The 21,195-nt window shown below is 43.0% G+C and overlaps 1 protein-coding gene across 4 annotated transcripts in view; it reads left to right on the top strand.

The window, feature by feature from the left end:
* The window catches only part of SLC35F4 (solute carrier family 35 member F4), a 239,394-nt gene that overhangs the window by 37,658 nt on the left and 180,541 nt on the right, over positions 1-21,195 (top strand). For 2 of the 4 annotated variants that reach the window (XM_070513684.1, XM_044773646.2), the window contains exon 1: positions 5,390-5,733. The exons of 1 other annotated variant lie outside the window; for it this stretch is intronic. In XM_070513684.1, coding sequence (XP_070369785.1) covers positions 5,694-5,733 — 40 coding nt within the window. In that variant the 5' untranslated portion in view covers positions 5,390-5,693. Of the gene's footprint in view, positions 1-5,389; positions 5,734-13,152; positions 13,280-21,195 lie in introns of those variants that run through there. One more of the 4 variants, XM_044773645.2, reaches the window with a different exon arrangement.

Below are 21,195 nucleotides of genomic sequence, written 5' to 3'. Positions count from 1 at the left end.
CACCAGGCGGTTGGCATTTTCCCGTTGAAGAAGGCACTGGTTCAGATCCTGGGTGCGGACACGGCACTGCTCATCAAGCCATGCTGAGGCGGCATCCCACATGCCACAACTAGAGGGACGCACAACTAAAATACACAACTATGTACCCAGGGGCTTTGGGGAGAAAAAGAAAAAATTAAAAAAAAAATCTAAAAGCAAGCAGTTGTGTAATATGGCTAAAAAGTGTCCTGTGGGTGAGCTGGGACTACGGAGAAATTGTGGTTATTGTTGCTGCACAATATTGTTCCCTTTGCCATATGCTGTTGAAGCTCCGCTCACCTTTGTTTTCGAAGACAGAATTGCTGAATTCCATCCCATGGCATACCTCATGCTGCCCAGAGAACTTCTGCTGTTTTCTGGAGGAACAGCCCCCTCTCCTCCCCGGTTCTCTGGGCTACCAGCGACGTGTGGAAGGAGCTGGCTGCCCAGACTCGGAGCGGTTCTGGGCAACTTGCTGCGTCCTGATGGATTCCTCGTGCATCTTCCAGAATTTGGCAGGGAGCACAGACCACTTATATGGGATTTAACAGAAAATTGGTCTGAAAGGATTGCGGGGGGATGTGTGGGAAGGATAGGTCTGCCAGGGCCATAGAAAGGTTATCTTTCTAAACCTAAATATGCTCATTGCCTGCGTTTTCCAATTCCACCCCGCCCCCCCCACCCCCCAATTTTCCTATCCCATGAGAATATGGCCCAGTGTGTCTATTGGATTGCCGAGTACTATTATTATTTAGAAAACACTCTTTCTGTTGGTGTTGAAATTCCTTGCAATTCTAGTGTGGTGGTTTCAGTCCTTGGTACATGCTACAAAATGTAGGGAGCTTTAAAAAATTCTCTACCCTTTCCCAGAGCAATTAAATCAAAATCTCCGGTGTTGGGCCTGGGGCATGGGTATTTGTTTACAAAGCTCTCCCAAGACGCAAACACACATCTAAGGTTCTGCCAAGACTCAAGTACGCACCTCGGGCTGCGGACTGCTGCTCCGGCGGGCTCCCTGCCATCCCAGCCGGAGCCTGGTAGAAGGTGCCCGCTTGGCGACGAGCGGCCGCGTTGATTTTTGCCTGACTCAGTAATTCTGTGTTTCCTTTTTACAGAAATTCTGTGAGAAGAAACTTGGGAGGCGAGATCGTTAGAGGGGTTTGGGATTCGTCAGAGAGGTCCTTCCCGAACAAAGCAAGTGGAGATGCGGGTTGTTAGTTGGAAGCGTAGTAATATCATGCTGAGGGTCAGTTATGATTTGTAAAAATCGTCCGTGCATTTAGGAAGATAGAAAGCAGGTCCAAGTGCCTGGTAAACAAGTTGTTTATTTGCTGTTTTCTCAAAAAAGTGAGGGGGGACTGCCCAATAATTGTGTATTAGACAAAGAATTAACAAAATGTCACCACCGTACGGCTTCTGTGGAGCCCCTTTTGGGGGTCTCACGTCGGCCTTTTCTCTCACCCACCGTCAGTGGACAAGTGAACACTACTTGCTGCAGAATTCTGGGTCCTCTTGCCTTTCATTTTTATGGACATCTGGAGAAATATTTGATGAAGATGGAAAATAACTTCCTCCAGAGAAAAATCAGTGATTACTTTCTTGTTACTGAACATGCTTTAAAGCCTGTTGAATTGTATTTTATTGAGGGTGAATTGATCCTTTCTCAGAAACTCTTCTACAGTGGGGCATGGGGTGTGGGATCCCTCTGATTGCTGCTTAGAGACTTGTTTAAAGGAAATACATCCAGTATCAGAACAGACCGTACCGATCCTATTTATCAATTGTATTAGCACTTAAGCCTCCCACTTAGCTTCATTTATTATTCACTGGTTCCTGCTTTCTCTTTTTTAATGCACCTAAACAGTTATTTCCTATACTTTTCTTTTTTTGGTGAGGAAGATTGCCCCTTAGCTAATGTGACAATCTTCCTCTATTTTGTACGTGGGATGCTGCCACAGCATGGCTTGATGAGTGGTGTGTAGGTCTGTGCCCAGGATCTGAACCTGTGAACCCCCGGGCTTCTGAAGTGGAGTGCGTGAACGTAACCACTAGACCACTGGGCCGGCCACTCAGATACATTTTTGAGCCTTAAACTTTTGTTTGTTTGTTTAAACAATTTTTTTTTTTTTTTTGCTTGGTCCTGATATTCCCCCTGAAACCCACTGCTCCCGTGGTCTTTCCAAACTTCTGTGTAAACGGCAACTCTATCTTTCCGGTTGCTCAGGCCTCAGACTTTGGGATGGTCAAGATCCCCTCCTAAGTCCTGCACAAGGACTGTTAGCTCTTCTGTCAAAACACATCCTGAATCTGGTCTTTCCTGCCACCTGCACTGCTCCCTTTGTCCAAGTCACCTCTTCTCTCTCTTGGAATATTGCTATATCCCCCTGCCTCTTCTTCCTCTTTCTGCCCTTCATCCTCAGTTCCTATTCCTAGCTCAACAGCCAGGGAAATCCTTTTAAATATTAAGCAAGGTGATAGCATTCTTAAATCCCAAGTCCTTCAATAGCTTTCTGTTTCACTGACTGTAAAAGCCATAATCCTTACAATGTCCTCTAAGGCCCTGAATAAGCTGGCACTTCTGTGATGAGGTCTTCTATTTCTTTCTCCCTTCTCTAGCCACACTGACTTTGTACTCTTTCTAGAACAAATCAGACTTTCTCCCACTACTGAACCTTTGCAATGAGTGTTTCCTCTGTCTGCAACACTCTTCCCCCGGGTATCTCTATGCTGGCTCCCTAACCTCCTTCAGGTCTCAGTGAGGCATTTCCTGATAACCCCAATTACAAATTAAAATTGCAACCCCTCCATCATTCTTCCCTGCCCTATTTTTCTCCAAAGCACTTGTCATCATTGAATACACTACATATATCATCTATCTATCTATCAATCTATCATCTACTTTCCTACCTTCCTGCTATCTATCTACCATCTCTCTATTGTCATACAGCTAGACCAAGCTCTCGGGTGGTAGAATTTTTGTCACTGCTGTGTTGCTAGGGTCTAGAACATTGCCGACACTGCAGATGCTCAGTAAGCTTTCGTTGATTGAACACAATGAATATCTGCTAATTTTTAACTCTAGTGATTCTGGCTTCTGACCTAGTTACTAAACTTTTGTGATACGTGCAAACAGAATTCCAGATTCTAGGAGTAGTGTCTTGTTGATTAGCTGATTACAAATCTTTTAAGGGTGATTATTTATTCCAATGGGCTAGTAAAGATCATCTGAAAGCATCAAAATGGTCCTCCAGGTTTCCTCAAATTATTGCCAGTTGTTAGAATATTGTTCTTTTTTTCCTGATTCCAGGAAATATAATATAATATCAGTTGAAATTTCATACTGAGAAATGTCTACAGGGTAGAGAAAAATTTCAAAAAATACAAGGAAACAAAATAGTAAGTGATACAAGGAAAAAAATAGTAAATGATTTTGTTATTATAAACAAAATAGTAAATGAAATGTAGCATTTCATTTCATATCATTTCAGATGGACGTCACCCATCTGAAAGGTGAGATTATGAGTGACATTTTTTCTTATTTTTTCATGTCTGTACTTAAAAAATTTTGCACAACAAATATAAATTGTATTTGAAATGATTACAAAACCAAACTGATTTTTAAAAATTAACTAGGAAAAAGATGTTATCTATCAGGCTTTTAACAATGTGCTTTCAGTTTTTACGTATAAACACATATATCTAATTTTTTTTTTTCTGAGGAAGATTAGCCCTGAGCTAACATCTGCCAGTCCTCCTCTTTTTTGCTGAGGAAGCCTGGCCCTGAGCTAACATCCGTGCCCATCTTCCTCTACTTTATATGTGGGATGCCTACCACAGCATGGCGTGCCAAGCGGTGCCATGTCCGCACCCAGTATCCGAACCAGCGAACCCCGGGCCGCTGAGAAGCGGAACGTGCGAACTTAGCCTCTGCGCCACCAGGCCAGCCCGTAAACACATATACCTATTGAGAGCAGAATAGATGAGCCAAGAATCATTAGTTCATTCATTCACTGAAAAATATTAATTGAACACCTACTAGGTACTAGGCACTATGCCAGACACTGGTGACAAACAAGACAGCAGGGTCTTTCAGCACCTTTGCATTGCTTAAATTTATACCAGTCCCCCAGAGCGTGATCCAAATATGCTGTGCAGTAATACCAACTGAATTCATGGAATTTATCTTCTAGAAGGAAATACAGACTCTGACAATCAAATAATAATGAGCTTATTACAGATTTTGCTAAGAGCTACGAGGGTGGGGTAGGTGGTCACAAGACTGACGCAGTGTCGTTTACACCAGGGCCTGAAGAGTGAGGCTGAAGCAGCTACACAGGAGTGTTCCAGGCAGAGGGGGAGGAAGGGGAGGCCAGGAAGGTTGGACCATAGTGAGCAAGGGGCAGCATCCAACAAAATGACGCCAGTAAGGCAGTTGGGGCTAGCTCATGGAGGGCCTGGGGCTGTGATCAGGAGTGTGGATGGTGCTCTAAGTGCAATGGGGGCTGTGGGTGGTTTTCAAAAGGGAGGTGTCATGATCTGATTCTGTTTTAAGGTCTCTCTGGCCACTTAAGGGCCACTTATCCCTATAAGAGTGGAAACAGAGTAAGCTTTGGGAGGTTTTGTTGCAAACCAGTCAAGAGATGGAAGTGCAGATGGATATCCTAATCCTAAATAGCTGGATGTAGACACATTTGGGAGGTAATGACCAGGGAATTTGCTGATAGATTAGATGTGGTGGGTGAGGGAGGGCGGGGGTGAGAGGGCGATGGGGCATGGGAGGCGAAGGAAAAGGATCAAACTAAGGCTGACTCCTAGGTCTTTGATGGAGCAGCCAGGTGCCTAGGAAGGACTATGGGAAAAATAGGCTTTGAGAGGATTAAAAGAATTTTGTTTTGATAGTATTAAATGTGAAATAGCTATTTCCATCCAAGTGAAAATGTCAACTAGGCAGCGAGAAACATGAGCCTGGTGTTCACAAAAGAAGTCTAGACTGGAGATTCAAGCTCGGAGGACATCAGTATACAGACTTTGTGACGCACGGGAACACAGCCCAGGGCTCAGCTGAGTTCCAGGAGTTTTATTGACTCCACTCAGGTAGCCCAGGTGTGTAACTCCTCTGATTCCCTGAGGAATGGTCTAGCCCTCCCTCTCTACTTTGAGGATGTTGAGGAGTAATCGTGGACACAATCCAAAAAGACAACACAAAATGTACTCCATGGGCGCTGGCCATGTCTGGCACTGCTCTGATGAGTTACAACTCCTTTGATGGAAGACGCTTAGGAGCAGCAGAATCAAGTTGGCCAAAAGCTCTTTGACATGCCTCCCATCAAGAGGTGGAGTCTGTCGCCCTAACCTTGAAACTCTTCAGGCTGTACGGCTGCACTGACAGAATAGAGCAGAAGCTTAGAAGTGGTGCTGGGCCAGTTTCCAGGCCTGGTCTTAAGAGACTGGCCCCTTTTCCTTCCTGTCTCCCGGAACACTTGCCTTTGCGGCCCTGGGACACGTGTAAGAAGTCTGACTACCCTGCTGGGGAGACTACACAGAGGGACCCTGACGCTGCATGGAGGACAGAGGAGGCCAGCTGAGCCCAGCATTTTAGGCTTGTGAATGAAACTGTCCTGTATCCGTCAGACTAGACTAGCTGTTAGGTGAATACCCTCTCATGACCCCGTCTGATGATCCTGGGGCAGAATTCCCAGCCCACAAAATCAAAAGGTATAGTAACATGTTTATTGCTTTCAGCCACAGAATTTTCGGGTAGATTGTTATGCAGCGATAGATAATGAGAACCTTAGGAGGCCCCTGGGCGTTCAGGTCAGTTGTTCTTGGGCAGAAGACCCACTGCCCTTTGTACAAGAACAAAACTGTTTCTTTGCTGGTATTTGAATTACTCATTTTTATTTGCAGCTAGTAACATGTTGATTTTTTTTTTTTTTAGCATATAAGAGGCAAAAAAGAAAACTTATTTAAGAAACTGTCAAATGGCTAATAAACAGAATTTCTTTTTAAGTGAATGTAGAGAATAACCCCATTTACCTAGCCGTCTTCCCATAGGTCTGCTATTGTCTGCTAACCTTTACACTTGCAGTGCAATCACTGCCGTTCATAATGCTGACCTTAATTTCCTGTACTTTGATTTTGAGTCTTATTTTAGTGTTAAGTGTTGCGTAGGTGATACCGAGGACAATGATGTAACTGATGGGAAAGTGCCAAGAATCACAGTTAAAGGATGTTAAACCTTATTTAATTGCAAAGGATGCAGAAATTTACCTCTAGACAGGTAACCACGCAAGTCAGATAACGCGCCCCGTTCCCAGAGAGAGGCGCAGGCCTTCCAGATCCCCAAGTTTCCCACAGGGACTTCGGCTGCTGGAGAAGCCTCAGCAGGGCCTGAGGATGTCACTGGGCTCACACTCAGGTGTTGTTGCGGCTTTGTTTATGTCCTCTTGGCCAGGGCTAGGACTAGGGTGAGGGAGGGAAGTGGCCAGGGCACAAAATTTAAGGAGGCACTTACTGTCAGGGCATGCAATGCAGGCTCCGTGCCTGAGCACCTCCTTAAATTTCGCACCAAGGCCTCTCGCTCCCCTCCCCCTAGTCCAGGCCCTGCTCCCAGCCCTTCCCTCCTGTTCTGGATTTCCTATATGCCAGCCTCCTCACCAGGTCCACAGAACTGATGCAGAACAACTTGGATGGAGTCTGGCAGGTCTGCTTACCATGTGGCCAGATACATCGTTGCTGTGGCCCAGAATCACCAAACAGCTCGCCAGGCCCACCTGTACAGCAGCATCTTCCCTGTGGCGTGTAAGGACTGAGTGCAGGAGGCCTGGGCCGAGGATGTGGACCTCTGGGTGAAGTTGGTCATGAATCCTGGCAAGGCCCAAGGCTTCTTCATGAAGGGAGATGTGGTTCTTATGCTGACCCGGTGGTATCCTTGCTCTGGCTTCACCAATACCATGCACGTGGCGCCTGTGCCTTGATGGGTTCCAGAGCCCCTGTCCCATCCCCTTTCCCCAACCCAGCCATTCGGCCAGCAACGCTTGTAGTACTCGCTTGGGGCTGTCGTGTGGCTGGGACACCAGGGAAGAAGATTAACGCCTCTGTGAAACATGGCTGTTTCTAAGATCCCACCTGGCCCCCGCCCTGAAAACCAACTGTGTCCACACAGATGAGGTGCTAGTCCTTACCCGGCTGCCTACCCTGCATGCCTGCACAATTGCCCAGAGCCAGACCCTGGAAACAAGCAGTGGCTGTCTTTGTCCAAGATGCCTTCTCCATCCACGTCCCCCCTGGTGATCACTCTACAGTGTGTTTATTCACAAGTTCGTGTTCCTTGCCTTCCTGTCTTCAATTTGGAATTGGTAACTTATTTGTCTGGCTTCCTGGAGGTACCTCTGTATGTTCGTCCTCAGGTCATCTTACAGATGTCTTTAGAAAATGGCTATTTTTATGTGATTTGCCACGAAATTTGTTGTAATAAATCATTCTATCATGTGGCAACAACAACAACAAGTTTGCTAAGAAGATACTATTTCTGAGCATAACTTTAGCACTGGGTGAAATGGAGGTGGGCTTCCCGGCGTCCCTGGGTGTGAGGGCAGAACCAGGCTTTAGTCTCACAGGAAGTCCATTTCTGCAAATGTGGTTTCCTAATGTTGCAGTGGGCCAGAATAGGATGATTTACCCAGGCTTCCCCAGCCATGGAGGAAAACAAAGAATTGCCTCTACTTGAGACGCTCGTGGTTGTCTGCAGATGAACTTGACTTGAATGGACAGATTATTGCGTGAACTTCCCTCCTGAGTTTGTATCTCCAGGCCCCTTGAGGTCTTGGTCTACTTTTAAAATGCCCTTATTACCTGCTGTTGCTGTTAATACGGTGCATGAACACATCCTTCATCTTAGAAACCTGTTGATTATTTAAAATTTGCTTTTGCCCAGTGGAGACTGAGCTGTAAAGCGAATTTCTATGGTAAATTGTAATCACCGTTTGCTAAAAGAGCTACCTTTAGAGTCTGGACTCTGGTATAATTCGATGCGCTATCACAAGAATCTGAAAGCCTGGGAAAAAGTTGCAAGTGTGACTTTGAAACTGTGGCTGAAATAGTTTTGTTTTAGCCCTTGACTTGTTCTTATAAGGAACAAATCAGGTATACAACGGATCAGGCAACAATGGCAATCATGAGTGAATTAGGTCTTAAAAAGATGAAATAGGGAAAATACAAAAACTGAAATAGGACTAATAACTGGTATAGTAAATCAGGCTGAAAAAATTAGGTCACATTAAGGAATAAGGTGTTTTATAAGCTTTCTGGGATAGTGAGCTTCTGTTTTTGTTAACGCACGTCTCTAAGATATTAGCCATATGATGAGATATCTCAGTCTTTTCTCTCTTTCAGATTTACATCTTTGCCAAGTATTTATATTGCTTCGATCAATTTAAATTTGTGAGACGGATGATCCTTATAGAAGCCAGTGCCTTGTTATGAGATCTGACACTGAAAATACCATTCTCAGGGGCTTACTGTTTCATACTCTAGAACTCAAGAAGTTTCATATGTTACCGGAAAGGAAGTTTTCTCTCTGTTCTATTCACACTCACCTGGCAAATACTTTCAAAAAGGAAGACATATGAAGTAATTTAGGCTGCTGTGTTATTGATACTCTGGAGAGAACAATTAACTGAAGTTCAGAATAAAACATTAATTACTGAGATGTCTGTAACTGTTGAGTCTCCTCTGATCATTGGCGAGACACACACCTTGCCCTGGCTTATAATTTATCTCACCTATAGCTTGTTTTCTGTGCCATGAAGAATTCCAGTTCCTACATAAAGTTTTCTCTAACTTACCCAGGATCACATTTTCCCCTCAACTGCTGCCCTGAAAACTCTTGAGCCTACTATTAAATATCTCAATTTATTTAGAACAAAGTGGCACAGATGATGTGAAGATGTGTGTAATTAATAATAATAAGCAAATACTGAAAGATGTCTATATTATAGGCAGAACATTGTGCTGGTCTTTCTTTTAAATGTAATTTTTTTTTTTTTGAGGTAGATTAGCCCTGAGCTAACTACTGCCAATCCTCCTCTTTTTTGCCGAGGAAGACTGACCCTGAGCTAACATCCATGCCCATCTTTCTCTACTTTATACGTGGAATGCCTACCACAGCTTGGCTTTTGCCAAGCAGTGCCATGTCTGCACCTGGGATCCAAACCAGCGAACCCTGGGCCGCCGAGAAGCAGAACGTGCGAACTTTGCTGTGCCACCGGGCTGGCCCCTAAATGTAATTTCTTTGTGTGTGTGTGTGTGTAAGTGTGATTTTTTTCCAGGAATCTTTTCCTAGCAAAAAGGTCATAAGAATTCCTTATTTTCTTCTAAAAATTTCAAGTTTTGTTCTTTCGTATACAAGTCTTTGATATACCTGGGATTAGTTTTTGTTTATGATGTGGTATTGACATCCAAATTTACTTTTCCCACATGGATAACCAGTTATCCCAGTATATTTATTGAATTATTCATCCGTATATTTTCCCAGTTATTTGCAGTTCCACTCCGCCCATATATACAGGCGTGGGTCTATTTCTGAGTCCTTTATTCCGTTGGACACTTTGCTAATCCTCTTACCAGTATCACACAGTCTTAGTTATTATCGGTTTATCAGCAGCCTTGATATTTGTAAGAGTTGATTCTCCTATCCTGTTGTGCAAAATTGTCTGTGCTATTCTGGGCTTTTTACTCTTCCATATAAATTATACAATCAACTTATCAAATTTCTTGAACAATTTTGTTGATATTTTCGTTGGAATTGCATTTAACTCAAGAATTAATTGATTCTTGAACATGGTTTATCTCTTTGTTTATTCATGTATTTTAAATTTCCCCATAATGTTTTTGTAATTTTTCCCTTATATCTTTAAATACTTTATTGCGAATGAAATCTTCTTCAAATTTTATTTCCTAATCCAATATTGTGGGTATAAAGGAATGTTATTGATTTTAGAATGCAGATCTTGTATTTCACAATTTGGCCAATCTTTTTATCAGTTCTAGTAATTTATTCACAGAGTTTCTTGGATTTTCTATATTGACAATCATATCATGAACAATAAAGGACAATTTTAGGTCTTCCTTTTCAATTCTTATTCCTCTCAATATTTTTCTTGATTTAATGTATTGGCTAGAATGTCTGCAGGTCTTAATTAGCTGTCTCAATAGCAGGGATCCTTGCTTTGAAAATGAATTTAAAAGGAATATTTCTAAAGTGTTACCATTAAATGTGACGCTTGCCATAAGTTTTTGATAAAGATCTTATCAGTTTATCAGCAAAATTGCTGCAATCCTAGGAAAGGTATACAACAGCAGGGTTATGGGCAGAAGCTCCAGTCCTCACTTTGCGATTGGTCGTGATGTTTGTCCTCACACTCCTCTGTAACCCATTTTAGAGTCCGTTCATGCTTGGGCAGTGTCGAAGCAGGTCTACGTTGCTTACCTGGTCAATGACCCAGATAGTCATCCCTCTGAGGTCTGAGCCTTTGTCTATTTTTATTTTTAACACCTGTGGGCCACGGTTACTGAGATTTCCCATTTAATATGATTGCAGGGCACAGAAACACCCCAGTGGATTCCCTGGTTTCTAGACACTCTCCTTGATTGGATAGCAGCAATCCTAGATCTTGATTTATCGTGATCAGGGTCAATAACTCCCTGCTTGACAGTGATCCTTTCTTTGGCTCCTAGCCTCCTGGAATGAGAAGTTCGCTATGACTAACTGGTTGTCGTAGCTTCAGGTTCGCCCTGCCTCCTCTGGTGGAAGCTTCCCCTCCCCTGGGAACCAGGAGGTTCACACGCAGATGCTGAGGTTGTGGCGAGGAGAAGCACACACTCAGCAAGTGGGTCACTGGGAAGAATGGTGACAGGGCCCCATCCTACTTCCACTGTTCGTTTCAGACCCATGTATTCTAGTTATTGCAGATGAAGCCCCCTGATTGCCACTCCAGGCTTGATGCCATGAGGGTAATTGTTTCCACCTTGTCTCTGATAATTAAGTGCGACCATTTGGCCTCTGCCATCCCCAGACACCATCAACACCACATATAGATTGTGTTGAAGTCAGAAGCCCAGTTCCATGGCAGTATCTCCTACTGTCAATTCTAACCTACAGAGGACAGCCATTGCCTAGCTTCCCAGTGAGTCTGGTAGGCCTCTGACCTGCGCATTCTGCCTTTGAGCCTTTCTGGAGACTACATTCAGGTGGTAATGCTCCAGCCTCACTTAAATGCATTCTAATATTCTCACCTCTTGGAGTCTTCTAATGCCTACCTCAATATTCTGCCAGAACAATTCTATAATCTCTACCCCTTCTACTGTAGGCCATTGTCATGTTCAGTCTTCGAGGGGCCATTCTAGGCACAGTTTTGGAATCATCTCAGGTGATCTTGCTGGAACATTAAGCTCCCAAATCATAGGAAAAGGCTGTTATATCAATAAATTCGTCTTCATCTCAGCTATATTTTCTGTCTCCTATTCCAAACCCTGAAGATCCATTCACATCTGTATCATCCATTCTCTAGGTTCCTGCTTGCACACATTGGCAGGTTCTGTGATACTATGAGCACGGGTCCTCCTTCTTACTGCAGCAGGGGCTTTTGTTCCTTGGGCTGTGGCGCAACCTAGTATGGAGGCAGTGAGGGGAAGTAGGGTAGCTCTTGAGGTGGACAAACCTTATCACATGAAGCACCTGTCCTGCCTCAGGTGAGTTACTTTGCAGATCTCCAGCTGAGAGGAGGCTGTTCTCCAGAAAGAGGGAGGGTGCTGCTTCTTCCGGGGTGGGGGAATTCAAAGAATTCTAGGAGTACAAGACTCCCAGGTCTTTCTACATCCAGATCTCAGGGGATCACTCTTATCCTATCAAGGCCCTGCTGTAGACATAGGAGACATATCAAAGCCCTCTTGTAGCTCTGCATCTTTAATAATAAATTCTATTATTTATTTAGAGATGGTGACATTCTTGGAAAGTATGCAGACTGAAATAAATCACTTTCAAAATGGTATCACATGAAACTGCCCATTCCACTGAAGTTCTGAACCTAACTTTCAACACAATCTGCCCTATGGTTGTCGTTAACTAAAGCCAGCCAACCCCAAAATCCTTATAATTCCCAGTCCCCCCATACTGTTTGCCTTTCACCTGTGCCTCATTTCCATCTGCTATGGGTATCTCATGATGGTGATGCTGATCATTGGTGAGCCACTCGTTCCAGAGTCCCATCCTAAGCATCTGCTTCCTACAGCAAATCCTGACACCAGTTCTCTGAGGTTGGGTTCTTCCCGAGAGTGGAGGCGGGGTTCCAGGCTTACATTTAGGCAGTGGTAGTTGAGAGGTGATTCCATGGAGCTGGTATGAAAGTTTCAAAAGAATGAAAGAGGAGGAGGGAAAGGCAAATGCAAATGTTTATCATCAAGTGGTCACTGCTGTGGGCCACTGTCAACACAATCATCCCATCCTTCTGCACGGCCTATAGGATACAACTCAAATCGTGCACTTGGGGGATGCAAGGGAGCATTTATCCCATTGCTTAGAGGTTGCTGATTCTGTACTTACACGACCCTGAAGGTGAGTGACTTCCTGAATTTTGTGCTCCAGGCACCTTACATGCCTCATCCTCATCCCAGCCCTGCCTCCCAGTCTGTGAATATGTAGGGTTTGATGTCTATAGAGCAGACTCTACTGCATTTTTTGTTACTATCAATAAATTCAGTGCAAGAAATTAACATCTACTGAATGTTGGAAGATAATACATGTTTTCTGATTTTGAGATAGTAAACAGATGCATTGTTCAGGGTTTGAAGGGAGGGATCCCAAGTCAGGCCACCCTGAGCTAGGCTTCTGAATAGTGGAAATGTGGAATACAGGGGGATTCGTTTTCAGCATGACTGGGAAGTCTCCTGGAAGAGTTGGGGTAGATTCTGAGCTGGTGTCTGAATTTTCACTACTTGATTTGGTTATGCTCAGCAACTATCAGTAGACAATCGCCTCTTCTGCAGTGTAGCCATTTAGCTCCATTTAAGGAGAAGTAAAACAAAGACATTCCAGTGTGCTATGAAGCTTGTGAAATGGGATTCTGCGTGCGTGGGGTTTAATAGCTGTGCAGAGAGAGGCCTGCCGCTATCGCTGTGACTCTCCCTGGATCGCCAGTGTGTGAAGCATGGCACGCAGTGCACCCTCTCTGAGAAGGCAGAAGATGCGCCTGGACAGAACAAGGTCAGTTGGTAAAATGAAAATGCCCTGCACTGGGCCACACCATCAAATTTTGACTCCTTCTCTTCTGACAGCCTGGCTCCTTATTGCTTCTTCCTCGTTCTTGCCTTCGGTGTAGTCCTGCACTTCCCTTTCCCCTTTCTGACAACTTTTTCCTTTACCACATGTTAACTTCTCACCACCATCTTTTTCTTTTACTTTTTAAATTTCTTTCTTTCTACACTTTTCCTTTATTTATGCTTCTGAGGAGGAATGTAAGAAAAATGAGTTATTGCAGGAAAAAACAGTAACACTGTTATTCTCTGCTAGTCAAGCATCCAGGGAGATGTAGTAATTTTTAGGGGAATTTGGAGTGAGGGAGGAAAGTGTGGAGCAGGGAGTAGGGGGCTCCTGCAGGGGGCGTTCACACGTCAAGCAAATGCCGCCTGGGAGTTGCACTGGGAGCCAAGCTAACAAGGCGTCAAGGGTCACATCTTAAGAGCTGAGGGGTCGATTTTTCAATTATATTTTTTACTTATGCATTTTAATGTTTTAGAGTTTGTCCCATCCCTTGAAGTTAAACGACAGGTGAGACACTCACATATGGAAGAAAATGCAGCAAGAATCACACATTTGATTTTCTGCATGGGAGTTAGATGCCAATTGCCAATAACAAGGGCGCGACCCATATCTTCTACTTCCCCTGTTACCACCTTCTGGCAAAGTGTGTGCCTCGTTAATAAGCATCATGTTGATGATTCAAAGAGTAAACTATATAAATGCTTAAAAAAACTTAAAGATCCTGATTACATTCAGATGTCTTAGGGGGTTGGGCTGTGGATTGGTGAATTTTGGTATCATTCTAAATTGTCACTGAAATATTGGTATCTGTGACTTTTGGTGTTATTCTAATCAGGGTTTGGCAAACTTTTCTGTAGAGGACAGACAGTAAATATTTTGGGCTTTGCAGGCCGGTGGTCTCTTTTGAGACTAGTCAACTCTGTGGTTACAGCTGCAAAAGCAGTCATAGACAAATGTAAATGACTGCGAGTGGCTGTGTTCAATAAAATTGTATTTACAAAAACAGGAAGTGGGCTGAATTTGGCTCCGGAGCTGTAGTTTGTCGACCCCTGTTCTCAGTTGTCACTGAGATGCTGGTGTCTGGCAAAGCAATGCTAAATCACATTAGCTATGTAGAACAGGGATTTTCAGTTTCCATGACAAGCATTTCTAGGCGTTGCATGAAAGAGAGTGCAGTCTCATTTAATTTATGTTCATTCCATCACATTCTGGCCCTATTCCACCCCCACACCTGGGGTCCAGATGTTGGAACATGACAGCCCGTGCTCCAAGCTGACCTGAAACCACCTTTACACGTTTGAAAACCATTGACTTAAAGAGTTCTGGCACAAGCCGCCACAACTTTTCCTGACTGAGTCCCAGCAGCAATTCTCATTTCATCAAAAACATTAGGTTTAATGCGCTCAGAACTGGTCAAGCGCTAGCAAGAATAATAATGGTGATAATAATGATGATAATGAACAGCGCTGCTATCCCTAAGTTCTTTGACTCAGGCGGGCCACAAGATGGAGGTTGCAAGCAGCGTTTTTGGCTTTTATACGCCCGTCTCTGCGTGGGAAAGACTCACCTTCGCATTTAGAGAGAGTCTTGCATAGAGTTGGTGTGCAAAAAATGTGTTCAGAGTTTGGTCTAGGTCTTCAGTTTTGCCGCTATGGGTTATCCTATCCTTACCTAAACTTAGAGCAGAGAAATTGGTTTATGCCATTGCCTCTGCAAAAGAAAATTCTGAAGTTGAAAGTAATTGTTTTAAGGGCTAGCTCAGATAGTAATTTATTTAAATATTAAATATATTTGATTGACTTTGTTAAGTATATTTGATTGACTAAATCACACATTTATTGATGGACTGTTATGTGAAAAAAGGCCTCTGACAACTGCTGGGGGCTATCAAAGCGCGAAAGACGCATTCTCTGCTTTTTGGGGATTTACAATTTATAAGCAAGACGAACTTTTGAAGTTCAGCTGGTGCTTTGAGCTGCAGCCTGGGCCTCCTTGGGCAGGCCAGGTTAGGGGTGACTGTAAGAGTATCACCTACAGGTAAAAACAGGGTGGCTGTAATTCCCACCACTGGTGCTGGACTTCCAGCTCCATTCAGGGTGTCCCGCAATGACTTACTGGAGAGTGCTACAGCCCCAGGGCCCTCCCCACCATGGGGAGTTGACCAGTTCCATCCTCTTCTTCCCCTCCTGGTGTGGTGTGCGGTGTGGTGTAGCTGGCTGCTGAGCCAGCTGTGACTGTCTCTCTGTGATTCCTGTCACACCTGGGCCAGTGCCCTCTGCCCTGGACTGTCCTGTTCTGTCAAACCCACTGGTACTGTGGGTCTTGTTGGGGCATCTGGACACTGGATCAAGCTGCTCTTTATAAATCCTAATGTTTGTTAGGCGTTGTGTGCCAGGTGCAATGAGAAGGGTGTGCTTCAGAGCATCACAGTGGGGTGCCACGTCCGGGTCGGAGTTGGGCCATGATATGGAGACGCTGTAGTGCATGAAAGCCAGGATTCTGGATCTAACCGCCTGGGTTGGACCTGGCGCTCACACTCACAGGTTATGTAATCTAGGGCAAATTACTTAGCATCCTAGAGCCTTGGTGTCCTCATGTGTGCCATGAGGATAATACTAACACTCTATTTCATAAGATTGCTGCGAGGGTCAAATGAGTAAATCAATGTAGAGCCCTTAGAACAGCACTTGGCCCGTAGGAAGCACTATATAGCGTATATTTGCTCTCACTGCCTGATCGTTATCGCTTCAGCCCTCAGGGGGAGTGGACAGGGTCTGTGGTCCAACGATCTCTAATGCTGTTACCTCTGGAATTAAGCAGTTTCATCACATCAGATGATTATAATGTGCATGTGTCATTTTCTATAACTGCCATGACTGGAAAAAAGTTGGTAGGCACTGCTTTTACGTGGTTCCCAGATAAGCCTCAGAAAGACTCTAAGAGATGCTTCTATTTTTGTGTCCATTCTATAGATGAGGAAACTGAGGTTAACAATTTGCCCCAACTCATACACCTAGAAAATGGCAGAACCTGGATTCAAACCCAAATCCATCAGGCTCAGGAAACTTGATTTCTGGATGAAATGCTGCACCAGTGATGTGGGGACAGCTTCTTTTCCCCATTCTGTCTCACTTTGTCATATGCTCCCAAAGTTCTGCTGCCTGTTGTGGCCAACGCCTCTCGATATTTGTGAATACAGACGGTCCCCGACTTACAATAGTTCGATTTATGATGTTTCTACTTTATGATGGTGCAAAAGCAATACTCATTAAGTAGAAACCATACTTTGAAGTTCGAATTGTGGTCTTTTCCTGGGCTCGCGATGTGTAGTCCGATCCTCTCCCGTGAGTCTGGGCGGCAGCAAGCGCAGCTCCCAGTCAGCCGCGTGATCACAAGGGTGAACAGCCGAGACACTTACAACTCTTCTGTTTGTCACTGTCAGTACAGTATGCAGTAAATTACACGAGATAGTCAACATTTATTATAAAATAGGCCTTGTGTTAGATGATTTTGCCCAACTGTAGGCTAATGTAAGTGTTCTGTGCGTGTTTAAGATAGACCAGGCTAAGCTACGAGGTTCGGTGGGTTAGGTGTACTAAACGCATTTTCAACTTATGGTATTTTCAGTTTACAATGAGTTTATCAGGCTGTAAACCCCCTGGAAGTTGAGGAGAAGATCTATGTATTTTGTGAATGTCTCCCCAAGCTGCTCTTTGTCAATAACTTAGTCAAAGGTCAGAGGGGCAATGCTGATGGGGGACTGACGTGTCTTCCTTTAGCCTGACTTATGTCTTGGAAGATACCAAGTGGCTCCATGTAAGTAGATGCTGAAAGGGAGAGGGGGAGGGGGAGGGGCTCCAGCTGGGCCCCAGTTCTCTCTGTACTGCAGGGTTGCACTTGCTTTGGATCCTGACATGTCAAAGGGTCCAGCAAACATTGTACCACAGAGGCTATATTTAGGAGGTTTTAATAGGAAGCATGGCTCCGCTGTGTCCCTTAGGGTCCCACTAGGGAATACACATCATGATTAGCAAGGCCGAGGGCTACACTGTTGCTCCACTTGCAGGCGATTGGAAGAGCAAGTCTTCTTTCTTCTCAAAAATTAATCTCTGGGTCAAATTCACAACAAACTCAGATGCTCAACTTACATTATTTTAACTGGAGAGCATTTCATGCAGACTTAACTTGCTGTCAGCTGCCCTTCACCTGCCCTGGGAAAGCCTCTGACAGTCACATGCCACATCCATGTCTGATGGAAATGTAGGCTTTCGTTTTTGTTTTGCAGTGTCCTGTGCTTCTTCCATGGTTCCCTCCTTCTGTATTTCTTTTTTTTTTAATTTTTATTTTTTTCGGATGTACATCATATTTCAAATTCTGGAGACATTACATCATGTTCACCACCCGAACACTAATTAGAGTGCATCCCCTCACATGTGACCCTAATCACCCCTTTTGCCCTCCCCCCTCCCCCCTTCCCCAATGGTAACCACCAGTCCAATCTCCAATGCTATGTGTTTTTTTTTTTTGTCGTTTTTATCTTCTACTTATGAGTGAGATCATAGGGTATTTGACTTTCTCCCTCTGACTTATTTCACTCAGCATAATACCCTCAGGGTCCATCCATGTTGTCACAAATGGCTAGATTTCGTCATTTCTTATGGTTGAGTAGTAGTCCATTGTGTATAAATACCTCATCTTCTTTATCCATTTGTCCCTTGATGGGCACCTAGGTTGCTTCCGAGTCTTGGCTATTGTGTATAATGCCGCAATGAACACAGGGGTACAAGTATCTTTATGCTTTTGTGTTTTCAAGTTCTTTGGATAAATACCCAGCAGTGGAATAGCTGGATCATATGGTAGATCTATCCTTAATTTTCTGAGGATACTCCAAACTGCTTTCCATAGTGGCTGCACCAGTTTGCACTCCCACCAGCAGAGTATGAGGGTTCCCTTCTCTCCACACCCTCTCCAACATTTGTTGTTTCCTGTCTTGTTAATTATAGCCATTCTGACCGGAGTGAGGTGATACCTCATTGTAGTTTTGATTTTCATTTCCCTGATAGCTAATGATGTCGAGCGTCTTTTCATATGCCTATTGGCCATCTGTGTATCTTCTTTGGAGAAATGTCTGTTCAGATCTTTTGCCCATTTTCTAATTGGATTGTTGGTTTTTTTGTTGTTGAGCTGTATGAGTTCTTTGTATATTTTGGATATTAACCCCTTATCTGATATGTGGTTTGCAAATATCTTCTCCCAATTGTTAGGTTGTCTTTTCGTTTTGTTGATGGTTTCCTTTGCTGTGCAGAAACTTTTTAGTTTGATGTAGTCCCATTTGTTCATTTTTTCTTTTGTTTCCCTTGCCCGGTCAGGCATCGGACTTGAAAATATGCTGCTCATACCAATGTCATAGAGCGTACTGCCTGTGTTTTCTTCTAGAAGTCTCATGGTTTCGGGTCTTACATTCAAGTCTTTGATCCATTTTGAGTTGATTTTTGTTCATGATGTAAGGGAATGGTCTACTTTCTTTCTTTTGCATGTGGCTGTCCAGTTTTCCCAACACCGTTTATTGAAGAGACTCTCCTTTCTCCATCGTGTGCTCTTGGCTCCCTTGTCGAATATTAGCTGTCCATAAACGTGTGGGTTTACTTCTGGGCTCTCAATTTTGTTCCATTGATCTGTGTGTCTGTTTTTGTGCCAGTACCATGCTGTTTTGGTTACTATGGCTTTGTAGTATAATTTGAAATCGGGGAGTGTGATACTTCCAGCTTTGTTCTTTTTTCTCAGGAATCCTTTGGCTATTCGGGGTCTTTTGTTGTTCTATATAAATTTTAGGATTCTTTGTTCTATTTCTGTAAAAAATGTTGTTGGAACTTTGATAGGGATTGCGTTGAATCTATAGATTGCTTTAGGAAGTATGGACATTTTAACAATGTTAATTCTTCCAATCCAAGAGGACGGAATATCTTTCCATTTCTTTGTGTCTTCTTCGATTTCTTTCAACAATGTTTTATAGTTTTCAGTGTACAGATCTTTCACCTCTTTTGTTAAGTTTATTCCTAGGTATTTTATTCTTTTTGTTGCAATTGTAAATGGGATTGTATTCTTAATTTCTCTTTCTGCTACTTCATTTAACAATGAAGTGTATAGAAACGCAATGGATTTTTGTACATTGATTTTGTATCCCGCAACTTGACTGTATTCCTTTATTATTTCTAAAAGTTTTTTAGTGGACTCTTTAGGGTTTTCTAGATATAAAATCATGTCATCTGCAAAGAGTGACAGTTTCACTTCTTCTTTTCCAATGTGGATCCCTTTTCTTTCTTTTTCTTGCCTGATTGCTCTGGCTAGGACTTCCAATACTATGTTAAATAAGAGTGGTGACAGTGGGCATCCTTGTCTGGTTCCTGTTCTTAGAGGGATAGCTTTCAGTTTTTCTCCATTGAGAATGATATTTGCTGTGGGTTTGTCATATATGGCCTTTATTATGTTGAGGTATTTTCCTTCAATACCCAATTTATTTAGAGTTTTTATCATAAATGAATGCTGTATCTTGTCAAATGCTTTCTCTGCATCTATTGAGATGATCATGTGGTTTTTATTCTTCATTTTGTTAATGTGGTGTATCACGTTGATAGATTTGCAGATGTTGAACCATCCCTGCATCCCTGGAATGAAACCCAAACAAGTCTCAATAAATTTAAGAAGATCGAAATAATACCATGCATCTTTTCTGACCACAAAGGTATGAAACTGGAAATCAACTACAGAAAGAAAACCAGAAAAGCCACAAAAATGTGGAGATTGAACAAAATGCTACTGAACAATGATTGGGTCAATGAAGAAATCAAAGAAGAAATAAAAAAATTCCTGGAGACAAATGAAAATAAAAACACAACATGCCAAAATCTGTGGGATACAGCAAAAGCGGTTCTACGAGGGAAGTTTATAGCAATTCAGGCATACCTCAACAAAGAAGAAAAATCCCAAATAGACAATCTAAAAGTGCACCTAACAGTACTGGAAAAAGAACAACAAACAAAGCCCAAAATCAGCAGAAGGAAGGAAATAATAAAAATCAGAGCAGAAATAAACGAAATAGAGACTAAAAAAACAATAGGAAAAATTAGTGAAACCAAGAGCTGGTTCTTCGAAAAGATAAACAAAATTGACAAACCCTTAGCTAGACTCACCAAGAAAAAAAGAGAGAAGGCTCAAATAAATAAAATCAGAAACGAAAGAGGAGAGACTACAATGGACACCTCAGAAATACAAAAGATAATAAGAGAATACTATGAAAAGCTTTACACCAACAAATTGGATAATCTAGAAGAAATGGATAAATTCTTAGAAACATACAACCTTCCAAAACTGAACCAAGAAGAAGTAGAAAGTTTGAATAGACCAAACACCAGTAAGGATATCAAAACAGCAATCAAAAACCTCCCAAAAAATAAAAGTCCAGGAGCAGATGGCTTCCCTGGTGAATTCTATCAAACATTCAAAGAAGACTTAATACCTATCCTTCTCAAACTCTTCCAAAAAATTGAAGAGGAGGGGAGGCTTCCTAACTCCTACGAAGCAAACATTATCCTCAAACCAAAACCAGACAAGGACAACACAAAAAAAGAAAGTTACAGGCCAATATCACTGATGAACATCGATGCAAAAATCCTCAACAAAATCCTAGCAAATCGAATACAACAATACATTAAAAAGATCATACATCATGATCAAGTGGGTTTCTTTCTGTATTTCTTTTCTTCACATCTTCCTTTCCCCTACTGAAAAAACAAAGAAAACAGCTGTGAAGGTGCTTTAAAAGTTAAAGAGCTTTACAAACCTGAGGTGCCTGCAGATAC

The sequence above is a fragment of the Equus asinus genome, chromosome 7, assembly GCF_041296235.1.
Source record: "Equus asinus isolate D_3611 breed Donkey chromosome 7, EquAss-T2T_v2, whole genome shotgun sequence".
Classification (NCBI taxonomy): Eukaryota; Metazoa; Chordata; class Mammalia; order Perissodactyla; family Equidae; genus Equus; species Equus asinus.
This window is presented reverse-complemented; position numbering and strand designations above follow the sequence as displayed.